This window comes from Dermacentor silvarum, chromosome 2, assembly GCF_013339745.2.
Source record: "Dermacentor silvarum isolate Dsil-2018 chromosome 2, BIME_Dsil_1.4, whole genome shotgun sequence".
Taxonomy (NCBI): Eukaryota; Metazoa; Arthropoda; class Arachnida; order Ixodida; family Ixodidae; genus Dermacentor; species Dermacentor silvarum.
This window is the reverse complement of record NC_051155.1, coordinates 77,256,702-77,274,348: the sequence shown is the minus strand read 5'-3', so window position 1 is coordinate 77,274,348 and position 17,647 is coordinate 77,256,702. Positions and strand designations below refer to the sequence as shown.

The following is a 17,647-nucleotide window of genomic DNA, read 5'->3' as shown; positions in this document are numbered from 1 at the left end:
GGCGCGGTGACACCAGTCGGCTGAAAGGCAGACGGCAAAGCCTCGGTGACCTGCTCCTGTATCACTTGTCGGATGGTTGGAGTCAGCCTAGGCGTAGGCACTTGCGTGGTCGGAAAAAATGAAAGCTGTCGAGCAACTTCCTCACGCACAAGCTCCTTAATCTGTGACAGGAGCGCCGTGTGGTCGCCGCCGATGGTCAACGCAGCGAGGGAATCGTCTGTTGACGTCTGCCGCCGAGCTAGGACGCGCTGCTTACGTAGTTCGTCGAAGCTCTGGCACAAGGTCACGAGTTCAGACACGGTGCGTGGGTCCTTGGCCAGCAACATCTGAAAGGCGTCGTCGTCTATGCCTTTCATGATGTGCTGTATTCTGTCTTGCTCAATCATAGAAGGATTCACGCGCTTGCACAAGTCAATGACGTCTTCAATATAGCTCGTGAAGTTCTCGCCCTGCTGCTGCGCACGTCCGCGTAGACGCTGTTCAGCGCGAAGCTTGCGCACTGCGGGGCGACCGAACACTTCCGCGAAGCTCGTCTTGAAAGCCGTCCAATTGGCGAAGTCTGACTCATGGTTACGAAACCAGAGGTTTGCGACGTGTGTTAGGTAGAACAGGACGCTGCGTAGTTTTGTAGCGTCGTCCCACTTGTTGTGCGCGCTCACCCTTTCAAACGACGTTAGCCAATCTTCTACGTCATAGTCATCGGTGCCGCTAAAGAAAGCGGGATCGCGCTGACGCAGCGCGCTTGACACGATGACCGATGGAGCTTGGGCCGCGTCTTGCTGGGTGGCGTCATCAGGCATTGTCGGAGCAGTGGTGGGCAACGTCCGGCTTCGGAGTTCCAGGTTTGAAGGGGGTACCCAGCACTTCCACCACTTTGATAAGGAGATTTACTGACGGCAAGCGGCAGGCGAAAAACCAGTTCAGTCGCCAGAGAGCAACGGTCTCAACGCCAAGAGCTCGTGATCTGCGCTCGCGCCCTACATCTATGAGAGCGCCCCACTACTGCTTGCTCCCTGTTCTTCTTCTTCACTACAATATATATATTATTACGATATCATCGAAAGATGTTCAAGGGACGAGCCGCCGCGAGAAAGACGATGAAGTGTGTCTGTGCTCTTGGTGCGAGCGAGTGTGGGCCTGGCTGTCTGGCTCCAGTGTAAATAGCCTGTAAATAGCCTCTTTCGTCTGTGTCCTCCCACACGTAACATTCTGGTGGAGGTTAGCGATCCCCGTCCTCGCCACGGAACTCCGAAGTGGTCGGTACATCGAGCTTGTCACCATGCCCCCCGGTGACGAGACCGCCTCTGCAACGGCTTCGGGTCGTCCGACTACTCCTATCGTCACGGTTGCCCAACATCGCGACCCTGGTGTGTTCTCTGGCCTGGAGGGACAGGACGTTGACGACTGGATCAAGCTATATGAACACGCCAGTGCTAATAACAGGTGGGACCCAACGATTATGCTCGCCAATGTCATCTTTTATCTCGGCGGCACCCCACGCGTGTGGCACCAAACACATGACGACGAGATAACAAGTTGGGACACTTTCAAAGAAAAGCTACGGGAACTGTTCGGCGACCCTATTGGGCGCAAGGTTGCCGCGAGAAAGGCTCTTGCTTCTCGTGTTCAGACCTCTACAGAGCCGTCCGTTTCGTACATACTCGACGTCTTGGCTCTCTGCCGCAAAGCTGACGATGGTATGTCTGCAGCAGATAAAGTGGCCCATGTGCTAAAAGGCATTGCCGACGACGCTTTCAATTTGCTTGTTTTCGGCAATGTCGCGACTATCGACGCCATCATAAAAGAATGCCGTCGCCTTGAACACGCTAAGAGCCGCCGTATCACACCCCACATCACGCGGCTACCCAACACTGCTGCTACGTCGACATGTGAGGGTCGACCGCGTCAGGCCACTACCTGTGACGACGTGACCCGTATTGTTCGCCGCGAGCTCGAGGCCACCTGTTCCCCAGCTTTTTCCGCGACGCCTCCCGATCCGCCAGCTGCCACGATTGCGATGATTCAGGCCGTCGTAAGACAGGAATTTGAGAACATGGGTCTAAACTCCGTGTGTTCCACGTCTCAACCCAGCGTTCACCAGCTCTCTAGCGGCCCTCCTCGTCCCCGACAGTCCTTTTCTGCTCCATACCGCAATCCGTCCGAATGGCGTACCCCTGATGACAGGCCGATCTGCTTCCACTGCTGTCGCATCGGCCACGTCGCTCGTCACTGCCGCAACCGGTGGCAACCTCCTCCTCGGACATACGCCGCCGCTTATTCCCGCACCTTTGGACCTTCTGCTCCCTATGCCACCCGCCATGAACCCTCTGCCGCTGATGCCCCTGCTCCGAACCTTCGCTACAGTCGCTCACCCTCACCTCGACGCCATCAGTCTCGTTCGCCCCAACCCCGTCGCTTTTCTTCGCCGCCTATCGCCTCCCGGATGCCGCCGGAAAACTAGGCACTGCAGCTTCTGGAGGTGAAGCTGCGTGGTCGACCCTGCCCTCAAATCCTCTGCTCACGTTGCCTACGAACGAAAACCTTCTTGACGTTGACGTCGACGGTTATCCTGTCACTGCTCTGATCGATACAGGGGCCCACATTTCAATCATGAGTGCTGCCTTCCGACGACGACTTAGAAAGCTCCTCACCCCAGCGTCGGCACGCGTCGTCTGCGTGGCGGATGGCAGTACTGTCCCTATCGTCGGCATGTGTACGGCACGTGTCAGCATCGCCGGCCGCCACACTCCTGTCCTCTTCACCGTGCTTGCTCATTGCCCCCACGACCTAATTCTCGGACTCGATTTTCTTTCTGCGCATTCTGCCCTTATTGACTGCTCTGCCAGTACCCTTCGCCTTGAGTTGCCGATTCTCGCAGAACCTCCTATTGAACCCCAGTGCCGCTTACGCCCCAGCGACTTTATTCGCCTACCACCAAAGTCAATAGCCTATATTGAACTGTTGTCTTCCCGACCTGTTCCTGATGGCGAGTACCTCGTCACTCCTCTGCCCGAGATTCCTCTACAGTATAACGTCACCGTGCCTCACAGTATTCTTACTATTACTAATAACTCCACTCGCCTGCCGATCTTTAACTTTGGGTTGGCAAAACAAATTCTCCCGCAAGGTATTTGCCTTGCCAACGTTGATTGCCTCGGCGACCATCAAGTGGCAACTTTACCAACTGATGGTTCTTCCGAGCTCGGCATGTCCCTCGCTCCAACGTCTGGCGCCGATCCCAACATAAAGAAAATGGTTGCGGCGGACCTGTCCTCTACACAGGCTGAAGACCTTTGCAAAGTGTTATCGGCCTACCGAGATATTTTCGATTTCGACGATAGCCCTTTGGGCCAGACGCTCGCGGTCAAGCATCGGATTCCTACCGGCGATGCTACGCCTATTCACCGACGACCATATCGCGTTTCTGCGTCGGAACGCCGAGTAATTCAGACTGAAGTGACCAAAATGCTAGATAAAGACATCATTGAGCCTTCTTCGAGTCCCTGGGCGTCTCCTGTGGTGTTGGTTAAGAAGAAGGATGGCACGTGGCGCTTCTGTGTAGACTACCGCCATTTGAACAAAATTACTAAGAAGGACGTCTACCCGCTCCCACGTATCGACGACGCCCTTGACTGCCTTCACGGTTCCAGCTATTTCTCTTCTATTGATCTTCGCTCTGGATACTGGCAGATTGCTGTTGACGATATGGACAGAGAAAAAACCGCTTTCATAACACCTGATGGCCTATACCAATTTAAAGTAATGCCGTTTGGGTTATGCAATGCCCCTGCCACCTTTGAGCGTATGATGGACTCCTTGCTCCAAGGTTTCAAATGGTCCACGTGTCTCTGTTACCTCGACGACGTCATCGTCTTCTCGCCAACGTTCGACTCTCACCTTGAGCGTCTAACAGCTATACTTGATGTATTTCGAAAGGCGAAGCTGCAACTTAACTCGTCCAAATGTCGTTTTGGCCGCCCCCAAATTACTGTTCTGGGCCATCTCGTCGACGCTTCCGGAGTGCAGCCTGATCCCGACAAAACTCGCGCCGTCCGAGACTTTCCGGTTCCGAAGACAGCCGCAGACGTTCGCAGTTTTGTTGGGCTATGCTCGTACTTTCGTCGTTTTGTTCAAGATTTCGCGGCAATTGCTAGACCCCTCACTAATCTTCTGAAGAAAGGCGCACAATTTTTATGGGGTACTTCAGAAGCCATCGCCTTCTCTCGTCTCGTCACTCTTCTCACCTCACCACCCATTCTCGCCCACTTCGACCCTGATGCCCCTACAGAATTGCGTACAGATGCCAGTGGTCATGGTGTAGGTGCCGTCTTCGCCCAGTGTCAGCGTGGCCAGGATCGCGTTATTGCTTACGCAAGCCGCCTCCTATCACCATCGGAGCGCAACTATTCCATTACGGAAAGGGAATGCCTTGCTGTTGTTTGGGCAGTTGCGAAGTTCCGTCCTTACCTTTACGGTCGTCCTTTCTCCGTAGTCACGGACCATCATGCCCTCTGCTGGCTCTCATCGCTAAAAGATCCTACAGGCCGGCTTGGTCGATGGGCTTTGAGGCTACAAGAATTTTCATATTCTGTGATCTACAAGTCGGGCCGCCTGCACCAAGACGCTGACTGCTTGTCGCGTTACCCTGTTGCCGACTCTGACACCTCCAATACTGACAATGCTGCTTGCGTTTTCTCAGTATCCCAGCTCCTTCATTTCGCCGACGAGCAACGTCGTGATGCCTACATCAGAGCACTCATCGACCGTTTGGAACACTCTCCGGCCGATGCTACTCTACGCCTCTTCGTCCTCCGCGACGGTACTCTGTACCGTCGTAACCTTCATCCGGACGGCTCTGAGTTCCTACTTGTAGTACCTAAACACCTCCGCTCAACCGTTCTAGAAGAGCTTCACGACGCGCCAACGGCAGGACACCTCGGCGTATCTCGAACCTATGACCGAGTACGTCGCCGCTTTTTCTGGCCGGGCCTTGCCCGTTCCGTACGGCGTTACGTCGCCGCTTGTGAACTTTGCCAACGACGCAAGAAGCCTTCCCAGCTCCCCGCTGGTTACCTGCAGCCGCTCGACATCCCGGCCGAGCCCTTCCATCGTGTTGGCTTAGACCTTCTCGGCCCCTTTCCGGAATCTACATCAGGAAACAAGTGGGTTGCCGTCGCTGTGGACTATGCGACCCGCTACGCCGTAACACGCGCTCTTCCGACCAGTTGCGCTACTGACGTCGCGGACTTCCTCCTCCACGATATCATTTTGATGCATGGTGCTCCGCGTCAAATGCTCACCGACCGTGGCCGTACGTTCTTGTCCAAAGTCATTGACGACATCATGCGTGCCTGCTCAATACAGCATAAAATTACCACCTCCTACCACCCACAAACGAACGGCCTCACTGAGCGTCTGAACCGCACGCTTACAGACATGCTATCGAAGTACGTTTCAACCGACCACCGTGACTGGGACCTGGCTCTACCTTACATTACCTTTGCGTACAACTCTTCCCGTCTCGAAACTGCTGGCTTTTCCCCGTTTTACCTCTTGTATGGCCGAGACCCGACGCTACCACTCGACACTGTGCTTCCGTCCACCACAGCTTCCACTAGTGATTATGCCCGTGATGCAATCGCCCGTGCTGACCATGCTCGCCAACTTGCGCGTGCTCGTCTGCAAGTTTCTCAAGAAAAACAAAAACAACGCTACGACCTCCGTCACCGTGATGTGCATTTTGCGCCCGGCACCCTCGTGTTGCTTTGGTCACCATCGCGTAAAGTTGGCCTTTGTGAAAAACTGCTCCCCTGTTACACCGGCCCATATGGCGTACTCCGCCAAGTGACCGATGTCACCTACGAAATCGTTCTCGCCAAGCCCGCTACGTCCTCCTCTGTGACCACCAGTGATATTGTCCACGTCGCCCGACTCAAACCCTACAACTCTCCAAGCGCATTGGATATTTAACAGCACCGTGACGGTGCTTTTGCCGCCGGGGGGGTAGTATTACGATATCATCGAAAGATGTTCAAGGGACGAGCCGCCGCGAGAAAGACGATGAAGTGTGTCTGTGCTCTTGGTGCGAGCGAGTGTGGGCCTGGCTGTCTGGCTCCAGTGTAAATAGCCTGTAAATAGCCTCTTTCGTCTGTGTCCTTCCACACGTAACAACATATATATATATATATATATATATATATATATATATATATTTCGGCCCACTAGTAAACCGTCCTTACCGCAGAAAATTTGTATGCATTTTGAATATTTGGGCTTCACAGCAGATTCTGATTGTAAATGTAGGGAAAGCAAAGCTTCGAACCTGTAAACTATGCGCAAACATGCATATCAAAGGTATTTTATGTACTAATTTCTTGTCTCAACAAGAAATTATTACATTCGCTTACCGAACTTACCTTAAAAGGGTCCTCAATCACCCCTCGGGCTTGTTGAAAAACATCAGGCATCTAAGCCAAATGTTCTAAGCCAACTTTTGTACTCGTGTGCGGGGCGTGGAGCTCGCAATCGGAGCGCGAAGTGACCTTTTTCTCAAACGCTCTCTTTTCATACGAGGCCTTCTCTTCTTCCGGTGATTTGCATCTGTCATCCTATGCAAGATTCCCGTAGACGGCTGCTATTGGCTGATAGCCGGCATCAATTAACAATGGTGTTTGGATCAGACCGCTTCTTCCTACAGTTACTGTGTATATTTGTCGATGCAGTTTAATAAACGTAGAGAAGTAAGCGAAAATCTCCTTTAGAATTTCTATTAGAATTACGTACTTCCAGAAGAAGCCGACAATCGTCCACTCATGCTCGACTGCAACTACCCGCGTAGGAATTAAACTTTGGCCACAATGTTTATCGTTGTCGTAGCCTTCTGGTCTTGCTAATTTTGGTTAGCTTTGAACAACCGACGAGCCCCGAACCACGCGAAACTTAAGGACAGACCACACGTACGCTTGCCACCGCGCACTCAATCCTGGCCGCCCCTGACTGGACGTCTTGGCGGATATCGTTTCGTATTGAGCTATCGACAGTGCTTCAATATACGCAAGGCGGATGCGGCTACTATATAAGCGGTCAAGATGGTGCAGGAACTGTTCCGCACCAAATAGCACGACCAGACATGCGCGCGAGTGAGCCCTCCAGCCCTGTCGTGAACAAAGCAAAAGCTGCGCATAGGCACTACAGTTGCATGCGGTGGTGGTCTGCTAAATAGCGTAGATATTGCGGCCGCCGCGAGGTGCCGCGACGAGTCCACTGGTTTAAGCGCACTGCGGCTCGCGTTTGGCTTGCGTTTGGCACGTCGTAGGCGCCAAAATCGGAAGTAGTGGCGTCTACGTTAACACCAAAAATCAAATTTGAACTGCGCGCCACGGTGACGTTCAGTAGGCGGAGCGTTGTGGCCACGCCTGGCTCCGCTGTAGCCTTCGAATTGCAAGGCATTGAAGAAGGAGTGAAAGCACCTCGAAAGCGTCAAAGGCAGGCTTTCACTATCACAAACTCCACTTCTGTTGAACGCACTGAAGTACTTTTTGCTGCAAAGTATTTCTGAAATACTAGGTTTACCTTTATCCGCATTTCTCCACTTCGACAAGAACTACTTCAGGGCGATGCCAACCTCCTCCGCAACCAACGAATGCCAACCTCCTCCTCCGCAAGAAAAAGAGCAATAAAGCAAGGTCGATGGTGGAGACACCTCCAACACCAGTTCCAGCACACCGTGATGCCTCAGCATTCTGCAGCCTCTTCTCGGCCCTGCAGCAGTGTCTATCTGTAGTGAAGGATTATGCGTGTTACGCACAATCCTTCTTCTTCTATTTCTTCAATGCCTCACAATGCGAAGGCTACGGCGGAGCCTGGCGTGGTCACAACACTCCGCCTACTGAACGTCCCTGTGGCGCGCAGTTCAAATTTGATTTTGGGTGTTATTGTAGACGCTAATACTTCCGATTTTGGCGCCTACGACGCGCCAAACGTAAGCCAAACGCGGTTGTCCGCAGCGAGCGGAGGTGCACTTAGCCAGTAGACTCGTCGCAGCAGCTCGTGGCTACCGTAAACGCCTTCGCATTGCCACATTGTCATCATCAATGAAATATGCCTCTTCCCATTGCCATCATGGGCGCTGTGGTCGCCTTGCAAATAAAGAAATAATGTTGAACTTTATATTTTTAAAATAATAACCAACATTTTTCCGCAAGAAATTTCAAAGCAGGGTATCGACTAAATACACTACTATACTTAACGGCTCTTTTCCTTTTTTTTTTCTTTAATGTTTTTTTTTCTACAAAGCGGACAGCTAGACTAGCTGGTACTCATTCATAATGAGTACGGTAGCACTAAACATAAGACGGACAAGGAAGTAAACAGAATGGTCGCTAAAGTATTTTTCAATGTGTCTTTGATATTGACATCATTATTATCATCATCATGCTTATTTATGCCCACTGCAGGATAAAGGTCTGCGATCTCCAATTTGGCCGCCTTCCATATGCGTACTTCATGTGATGCCTGTCGAATTTGCTGAATTCTATTATTGTCCCTATAATGATTTATGGTCTTCACAAAGTTGAAAAGTATTCACGAAGGATATGCCTGGGCCGCCGGTTTATTAATATCTAACGCACACGAGGTAACCACCGTTACACACTTGGTTGTTTAAGATTCGTCTCTTGGTGACAGAACATGCGATGTTCTCATGACGTGTCTGCCTTGTTTAGCTCAATGCAGATGAACTACATGTGGGTGCCATATGTAACTACGAGTTCTGGTGCTACGAGAAATTTTGTCTTTGCTAAGTGAAAGCATCAACTACGAAATATAAATTGCAGCCTGTGTTGTGAGCCGCGGCAGACAACATTCCTCATAGGATGAGACAAACATAGATGTAGCGCGGTACTCTCCCACTGAGGGTCCCCATAGCTGCCAATTTATATTTCAGCTCTGCCGGCACGTGAGCCGGTACAATGAAAAGGAAGCATGACAAAACAAATGCCAATTTCCTTTTCACCAAGAAGAAACACTTCCTCTCAGCAACACACGTTCAGCCAAGCCATAAGCCACCATCTCCGACAGAAAAAGGCCGCAAAAAATTGTCGTGTAGTGTGACTCGTGTATACACCAGAGGTGTTGAAAAACTTCATTATTATGCACGTGGTGTTGCTTTGAAAATAAAATAAGTTTTCAGGTCAATTTCGCGACAAATATTACACAATAAACGGGGTGCAGAAGATTCTGCAGTGTATATACACATGCAGTAACTCGGGCTAGCTGTTCTGTCATACTGGGATCCTCAGTAACGTTAAAAAGACAAGGACCGACACCAAAAAAAAGAACACGCCGCACCATGTGTTGCCCTTCTGGTGTATGTCGTTGTCTTTTTAACGCCACTTAGGACCCAACACTGGGATCGTAAGTTTGAGCACATTTCTCATCCGTGTTCAAACTTGGTCTAGCACCATCTACATCATCCTTCGTATTCAACGCGTGCAGTAATTCGGAGGGCCACCATATTTCCTGTGGTTTTAGGTGACTCGCCATGGATAAAGCGATATCATCACTGGCTGAGCTCGGCCCCTTGGCCTCCCATTCGCGTTTATATTTTCCTGCATTACGTAGGAAAGACGGCATTTCCAAGTCGGTCGCCGTCCGATCGACCTGTAGCGTTGTTCCGGGTACCGCATCTTTTACGAGAAACACCCTCCCACGTTCCTCCCAAAGATTATCCCTCCCATTGCCCCATTTCGCTCAGTCTAAGAGGAATTGTTCGCCGAGCTCGAAGCCATCACGCAGCTCAACGGCATCACCGCACAGCTGTTCCCACACAGCCGCCGCACCGGTAATGTCTCCTCACGAAACGTGCAGAGGATGGCGCGCGTCACGTATGCCTTCTCTTTTTTGTGTGTGTGTGGCCGTCTCCTCTAACAGTCGAAAAAACAGTAAAGCTGTAAAAGATTCAGTGCGAAGTGCTCTTAAGACAGCAAATGTGTTCTCATTCGGATGAGTAGTTCGCTACTAGAAGATCATCAACTACATCGACTGTGCACCGCAGGCCTTGGGCCCTTCTGTGCATTCCTGAAGAGCAACGTCAATTACCTGAAAACGAAATGAAGTAACTATGATGCTTTCTTTTATTTCAGCTGACCTACTGGCCAGCCTTCCGCTAAGTAGCATTTGTCGGCGCGTGGACGCCATGTTGCCACCGCGTGTGCATTAAGTAAGTGACACAAGCAACGTTGAAGTAATTGAGCGAAATACTGCGGCTATTATTATTTAAAAGTTGCTGTTGGCCAGACTAAACAAACGCTGCGATAGCCACAGTGTTACTGCAGTAATTGTTGCGCATTAACGAACCCCAAATAGATGAAGAGCTACAGAAACAGAACAAACTTATATACGCGCCTTCAAGTGAGTGAGTGAGACAACATTAATGAATAACCAGCAACTTGATTACATGGGTCTAGGCCGTGCCGGAGGCAGCAGAGAGATCGTTTCTCTCGGTAGCTTCCCGGGCTTTTTGGATTGCCGAAATTTGGTCTTGGAGATCTGATCTAGTCAATGCGGTTCTCCACCCCACCCTTATTGCACCCGGGCGAATTGCAATTCTCCTCCAAATTATTTCGCAATCCCAGATTATATGCTCGAGAGTGGCCCCTCTATCATCACATAATTTACATTCGGCCTGAGGGTATAACTCTTGAAACATTCGGTTAAGATGTATCGGGTTCGTGTATGGTCTGGCTTGAACGCGCCGCCAGTCAAATGCCGGAGACCTGTCTAATTTTGGGCTTGGAGGTGGATATATACACGTCGAATTGCTATAGTATTAGGTAATGTCACTGAATTAGAAAAGTCTAGCCCTATTCTTCCGTTCAATGATCTGCACAGTCATATGTCCCCCCCCCCCCCCCCCTTAACCAGGCGCGGTTAATGATTCCTCGCGCAGCACGATGAGCTCGTTAAGTTTGGGTTGGTGGCGGGTTCTCACCCTGTATGACTGGGAACCAGATGCTTTCCTTATCGTAAAATTTCTCAGTTGATGTGAGTTTTGTTTTACTGTTTAGAATTGTTGCATATTTCACTGATATCCATACTCTGGCGTAATTTCGTAAAGCCGATTTAGATTCGCTAATAATGTATCTGAATTTGGGAGAAGCGATAGCCAGAGCGATGCCCACCTTCTCGGCAACCTCAGAGACACTGGTTTACACGGAGCACGCGCGTACGCTTTCTTGCATTGTATTAATTGACACTGTTGTAAACGTTGGGTGATTTGAATATTCCACGGCGTCCACAAATAATTCTCCTGCCGTGATTGAATTTCGGTGCATATTTTTGGGTAAATTGGGGATATTAATCCTGCTCCTGATCTCTCTGCAAGGCCAACGTGGCGTGCTAACTTAACCTAACCTTGGGTCCTTGCTGGCTATGATAATTTATTCGTAATTTGTTGGTTATACTTCGGCCAGTTCGGGTGCTGGCGAGTCTTTCCAGCTGAGCTATCTGCTGAGTTTCAATCAATTCTTCTAAGGTGTTATGCATGCCGAGCTGCATTAATCTCTCTGCTGCTGTCGGGCAAGCCCCCCTTAAGGCCTGCTTAAAAACTTTCCTTATGAGCGTAATGATTCGTCCTTTTCTGCCTTGTGCCAGTTAAGGTACGCAGCTTCGTAAATGATGTGGCTGATAGCAATAGATTGAATGAGCAAAACAATGCTAGCCTCCTTCCCTGACATTTGTTCGTGACTCTCCTGATCTGCCTAATGGCGTTTCTTACCTTGGTCATGAGCTTTCTAAGAGTTTCGCCATTAGTTCCCTTTGACTCAATTTTCAGTCCCAGGACCCTGTTTGTTCAACGATAGGGATGGCCCTGCCATTCCTCGTATGGATCTTATCTTCTCGTACTCTCTTTCCTTGATGTACCCCTTGGGCGGCCTGCCCTTGAGGGTGGGTCTGTAATTTCTGTTCTATTTCTCCACCGCTGCCTTGGGAGATCCACATGGTAATGTCATCCGCGTACAATAAGTGATTGATTCCTTCGATGTCTTCGAGATTTCCCGGCAATCCTATCATAATGAGCTTAAAGAGCATGGGTGATATTACGAAGCCCTGAGGCGTACCCGAACTGCCCATGTCTCTCACCTCAGACTTGAGTTCCCCCATGGTGGGGGTAGCATTCCCATTCGTTAGGAAGTCTGGGATGTAATTGTACGCCCTTTCTTCTGGGTTTAGCTTGCTGACTGAATTGAGTATGGACGAATGTGCTGTTTTGTCGAATGCTTTGTTGAGCTTCTACCCTAATATAGCTCTGGTGGACCTCGTTTTACTGTCTAGTGCTGGCTTGATTTACTGTCTAGTACTTGCATAACGTCCTGAGTGTAGAGTCCACCCCGAAATCCCAACATTTTATTTGGATATATATCGTTTTCTTCCAGGTGATTGTTTATTTTGGTAAAGAATGCGTGCTCCATAAGCTTTCCTGTGCAATAGGTGTGAGATATGGGCCGTAGATTTGAGATAATAATTGGTTTGCCAGGTTTGGGAATAAGTATGACCTGGGATTCCTTCTATTGTGGTGGTGTCGAGCCCTGGGCTCAGCATTGGTTTATGTATTTCGTGATATTCTCTCTTGCCTCATCATCCAGCTTTCTTAGCATCTTGTTATTACTCCTGTCTGGCCCCGGTGCAGATTTCTTCCCTTCAACGGAAGATCCTTTCACGCGAGTTGTATTTTTTGATGACAATACTACGGAGGTGTTGCTGGTGAAGACATTACCCATATGCCTTCGCAACCTCTCTTGTCGGTGCATTAAGGGAGCTGCATGCATGACATTGGCGAGACTTTGTATAAAATAATCTAGAATAATTTTTTGTTTCCAAAGAATGGTATCCAGTATACGGGGTGATCATTCTGAAGTTTTCGGAGGTTTTGAAAAATCGCCCATGGCAAATGGCACATTTATTGTCCTTAAGCTCAACTATTCGAAGATACGGACATTACTGGCGTGAGAAATCCAAACACATATCCAAAGATTTAAAAAGATATCACTAAACAACTTGTAAATTATTAACTTTGCGGCACATATTCCAATTTACGAAATGTAGCCGGTCAGTTTTCTAGGCGTGTCCAGTTGAAATTAATCTCCAGGGGCCGTATTCTGAAATGATCACTCCGGCGATATTATCGCTTGGCGCAACGGCGCGCGCTGATTGTTTGTTTCAGCAAAATTTGATGAGCTAATTGGCTAGTTGAGCACGACGTCATCCAATTTTGCTAAACCAGCCAATCAGCGCGCGCCGGACGGTGACATTGTCACCGAGGCGAGACTATCGCCGAAGTTGATCATTTCAATTTACGGCCCCAGGATGAAACCAGTTTCGAGAAATTATTTCCCCAAGTTTGTGATGAAATACATGGACGTTCCAGTTGCTTTTGCGCTCCAATGAATAAAATGGCGTTTTGTTCGAAAAGTAAGTGATCGAACGGCGCATTTTTTAGGGCGAGCTTTATGGCGCATGTCACTATAGTGGTGTAATACTGGAAATTCATTCCGAGTGGTTACACCTTTCAAATTCATTGGATACAATTCCCGAAGTGCAGTTTGTTTCCTAAGGTAATTAATTAAGAAGTTTATTAGTGATCTTGTCAAATTAGTTGAATATATGTTTCGATTCCCCTTGCAAGTAATGTCCGCCTGTCTGAATAACCCAGCTGAAAGACTACAATCATGTTATCTATAACAGGCGACTTTTAAAAAATCCAGTAAACCTAAAAATGCCCACCCCATATTTATTACAGACAGCTAAATGGAGCGCATCTCCCAACTTAAGTTAAGTAAAAGAAATCAGGAATTCGGTAAACGGTCCACTCACAAGCTTTTGTTTGTTGCTCTCTGCATTTCTCATGTATAAGTTGTAGAAATAAAATTGAATTGATTGAAATAACAGTCCTGCCAGAAAGAGGCCTGTACATGTAATCAAAAGGATACTTCAGTATATTGAATAACATGACAAAGTGACGACTGCGATTCATGGAGTTAGAGGTATTACGGATGCCGTAGACTTGCTCTCAGCGCTACCGGGTCAGATTTCATTCCATGCGCCATGAATATATGCAGGTCATGCGAAACAAAATATCATCGGGCCGAAGCGACTCCTCAGACTAGGACTTCGTTTACTGTGACATCAGATCATTCAACGTATAACCCCAAAGCCCCCAAGCTTGTCTAAACTATTGCAATCCTCTGCAAGATCCCCGCAAATGTATGCAGTGATAACACCATGATGTCAGCGACCTTGACTATGGTATGCCGACGACGTATGTGCGCTTACAATTTTTTACTGCTTCCAAACAGATACCCAAACCAAGTTCGCCACTCGCCGCTTTCATTTATTTTATCTGCCAACGATCAACTAAACATTTTCATACTAAACTCTAGTAAATTTCGGGAATATGCACATTTGATTGGAAATAACGGGTTGTGTTCGAGCATACCTGTAGCGACACATATACAAGTGCACGCTCAGTTTCATCTTAGCCTTAACATTCAAGGTAGTTTCCCGTGGCCATCATAGATCTTGGTTCTGGGCCAAAAAAATTGAGTGAATTGGACGTACCATACCGTGATAGAAAATGTACGTACGACAAATTTCTCGAAAAAAAAAAGTATCCTTATATGCAAAGATGAAATTTGCCGAGTGCATGGCTGGCTTTTACTGGAGAAGTTTTATTGACCGCTGTCAAATACAGACTGCGCGACTCAGCTTTAAAGTGATTCAGCGTTCTCGCGGAAACCATGTTTCATGCGTGTTTGAGCACGGGAGTACGTTGTTATGGTTCTGCGAAAGTGGCAAAGTTCATAGCCACCGTCCATCGCTTGCAGCAACGTAGCAACGTTCGCACAACCTAAAGTATTAGGGGCGAAGCTCCTTATGGCGGCACCCGTTCCGTCCCCGTCGTAGTAGTAGTAGTAGTGTGTAACCAGTCTGAGAAAAATGAGAAAAAAATTCCGAAGTTGTGTCCGTAGCGCGGAATCGAACCAGGGACACCTCGTTTCCGAGCGCGCGGCGTTATCCCACTACGCCACGAAGCGGACATGGACAAACGCACCACGATGGCTATAAATACCCAACATTAACGAAAGGCCGCGTTTCTAGCGCGTGTCTAACGCGTTTGTGCTAGCGCGTTACGGCCCGTGTAAGAAGCTGGTGTAAGACGCTGTGGCCTCTCCACCTTACCTCCAGCGCCTTTCGAACGCGCTGCCCAAAGCGGTGGCAAGTCAAGTTCAAGTCGAGGAGCGTTTATGAATACGGGGGGTATACCAACACCACGTAGACTTTAAGGCCTCTCCACGGCTCAGTGACGTCACCCTACCACGACGGCGCTGGACGTTCGGCTTCCGCGACCCCTTGGCTTTCCTATACAGTTCAGCGAGCTGAGAATGCCGCTTTGAAACAATTATTCTTTTTTGGGAACCATATTTTTCTTGCAAAAAGCCAGATTTTTTTAGTCCTCGTTTGCGCGAAGGTGCACCCCTTACCTTTCGACATACCGTTACTGATTTTATTATGTATCAATATGCAGATTTGTGAAGCTACGTTTCAAACATTTTCTATTTTAAATGCTGAATGAAAGAGACTTTCAGAAGTCATATTTTATTTTCAGGAGAGAAACATGAGAAGTGAGCAGTTCATTAAAGCTGTTTCGCCACAAAAGCTGACATTGCATTAAGCCAACACAACTTAAAGATGCTCCGCAGGCACAAGAAAATACACTGTGTACAGAAATACAACACAAAAACCGGTTTCGGAACTAACATCCACCAGTAACCAATGAATACAGTCACAAGCAAACAAGTCACAAGCAAGCAAGCAAAACGAAGCACTGACATTGAATAATGAAAGAAAGCAGTCGCAAGTGCGTGGAGCAGTTAGTTTTTCAGAGTCTTCAGTTTTCGCTCTTTTTCTTTCGCGGCCTTTTCAGCTACAAGTTGATCATTTTTTTCTTTTGCAAAAGTTACTTAATAACGTGTTAGCTGCTGCACATAGGACGTGGTGCATCACCACTCGCGGGGTGTGTCCATTCTCACACACATCGAAATCAATGCTGTCAATTATTAAATCATGTGTGAGTGCCCAAAGAGCCTCCTTTTGATTTGGCAGTGCATGAAATTGTGTTGCATACTGTTCGCTCCTCAGTTTGTCCAGAACTATTTCTGCTGTAAGAACAGCGTTTGTTATTGCAGGCTCAGGAAACTTGAGACCGCCACGGGTCATGGCCTGCACTAATTCCCCACCTTCAACCTCAATGTTGTCTTCTAGCATCAAATTTCCTTTGCAAGACATGTATGAAAGTTTTTTGAATGCAGCATGGGCACAGTAACCAGCAACGTAGGTGGTTGCATGGAGATTCGGTGCGTTCTTCTGATAGTCATCGTCTGCAACCTCAATGTCAAACTTGTCGAGCACATCATCGTTTACTGCCACTGCAGCTGTTGCAGTTTCCATTTCTGGGAGCTCCAAAATATTTTGCAGACGAAGTTTTCGCTCAGACTCATACATTTGTCTTATGGATATGTGGTATTGCGCACCAGCGAGTTGGCGATACTTGCCAAACCTCTCTTCCAAACAATCGGTCTGAAACTTTCCTAACAGCACATAGTCAAAGTGCATTTCCTCTAAGAAATATTTTGTCACTTTTACTAAGGTGTCTGTCGTGAGACGGAGGGCACTGTGCGTCTCCCTTGTAAGTATGCCTGTGTCAAACTTGAGTGACTGCCACAGATCTAGCCACTTGACTACACTCAACAAAAACTGGACCTGGGGACTTGTTACTGATGTAATAGGTGACTGCAGCTCGTCACGAAGCCGAATGCCCTTGTTGCATGTCTTTACATTCAGAATGCTCCACCACTTTATTATTTCTAAAAACTCTGCAGTTCGAACCACATGCTCGAACTGAAGTCTCGGCCCACATGTCCGAAGAGCTGCCGCTGTAGAAGGGTTGAAAATTTTTAGCGCAAGCATGACATTTTGGCGCTCAATGTTCGATGGATTAAGAGCTTTTGTTGTAAGCGTTGGTGCAGACTTAATCTGCTGACTCTGTTCTTTTGAGTGAAGCTCTCGAAGAGTTTTAAATGAAGCTGTGAGTATAGGTGGTTTTTCGCTAGGTCCTGTGGGGCTAGGAAAGAACATGCACGTTCCAGCATTTCGCTGATTGATCCAATTGTTTCTCACACACTTCAATAAGTGTACAGGGTCAATTAGAAAGAAAAGTGGGCGTTCAGAGTCTGCAGGGTGTCTATATACACATTGAAGTTTGCAGGGCGCCCCAAAAAGTGACATTGTCTTACGGTTGATGGAGTTGTTGTCACTTATCACTGCAATGATTTGTAAACCGACATTCTCCAGCTCAGTAATAATGCTGTGCACAATGGTATGAAGCTGCTGTGCGCTGATACGCTCTACCGGAAGTATGTGCACTACATTTTTCTGAGATGAAAGCAAGCTTTCCATCATGAACACGTGAGCTGTCTTCGCTGCATTTGAGCTATTACATGCTGCACCAACAATTACGCCTCCCTTATAATCAAAATAAGGCTGCAAGTAGATTTCGTCCATCATGAGAACGACAATTTTCTCATGTTCC

The 17,647-nt window shown here is 48.3% G+C and overlaps 1 protein-coding gene across 1 annotated transcript; it reads right to left on the bottom strand.

The window, feature by feature from the left end:
- Positions 1 to 15,489: 15,489 nt before the first annotated feature.
- LOC119440995 (uncharacterized) lies at positions 15,490 to 17,343 on the bottom strand. The gene has a single exon (XM_037705757.2). The coding sequence runs from the start codon at positions 17,341 to 17,343 to the stop codon at positions 15,994 to 15,996; it is 1,350 nt and encodes a 449-aa protein (XP_037561685.2). The 3' UTR covers positions 15,490 to 15,993.
- Positions 17,344 to 17,647: the final 304 nt, after the last annotated feature.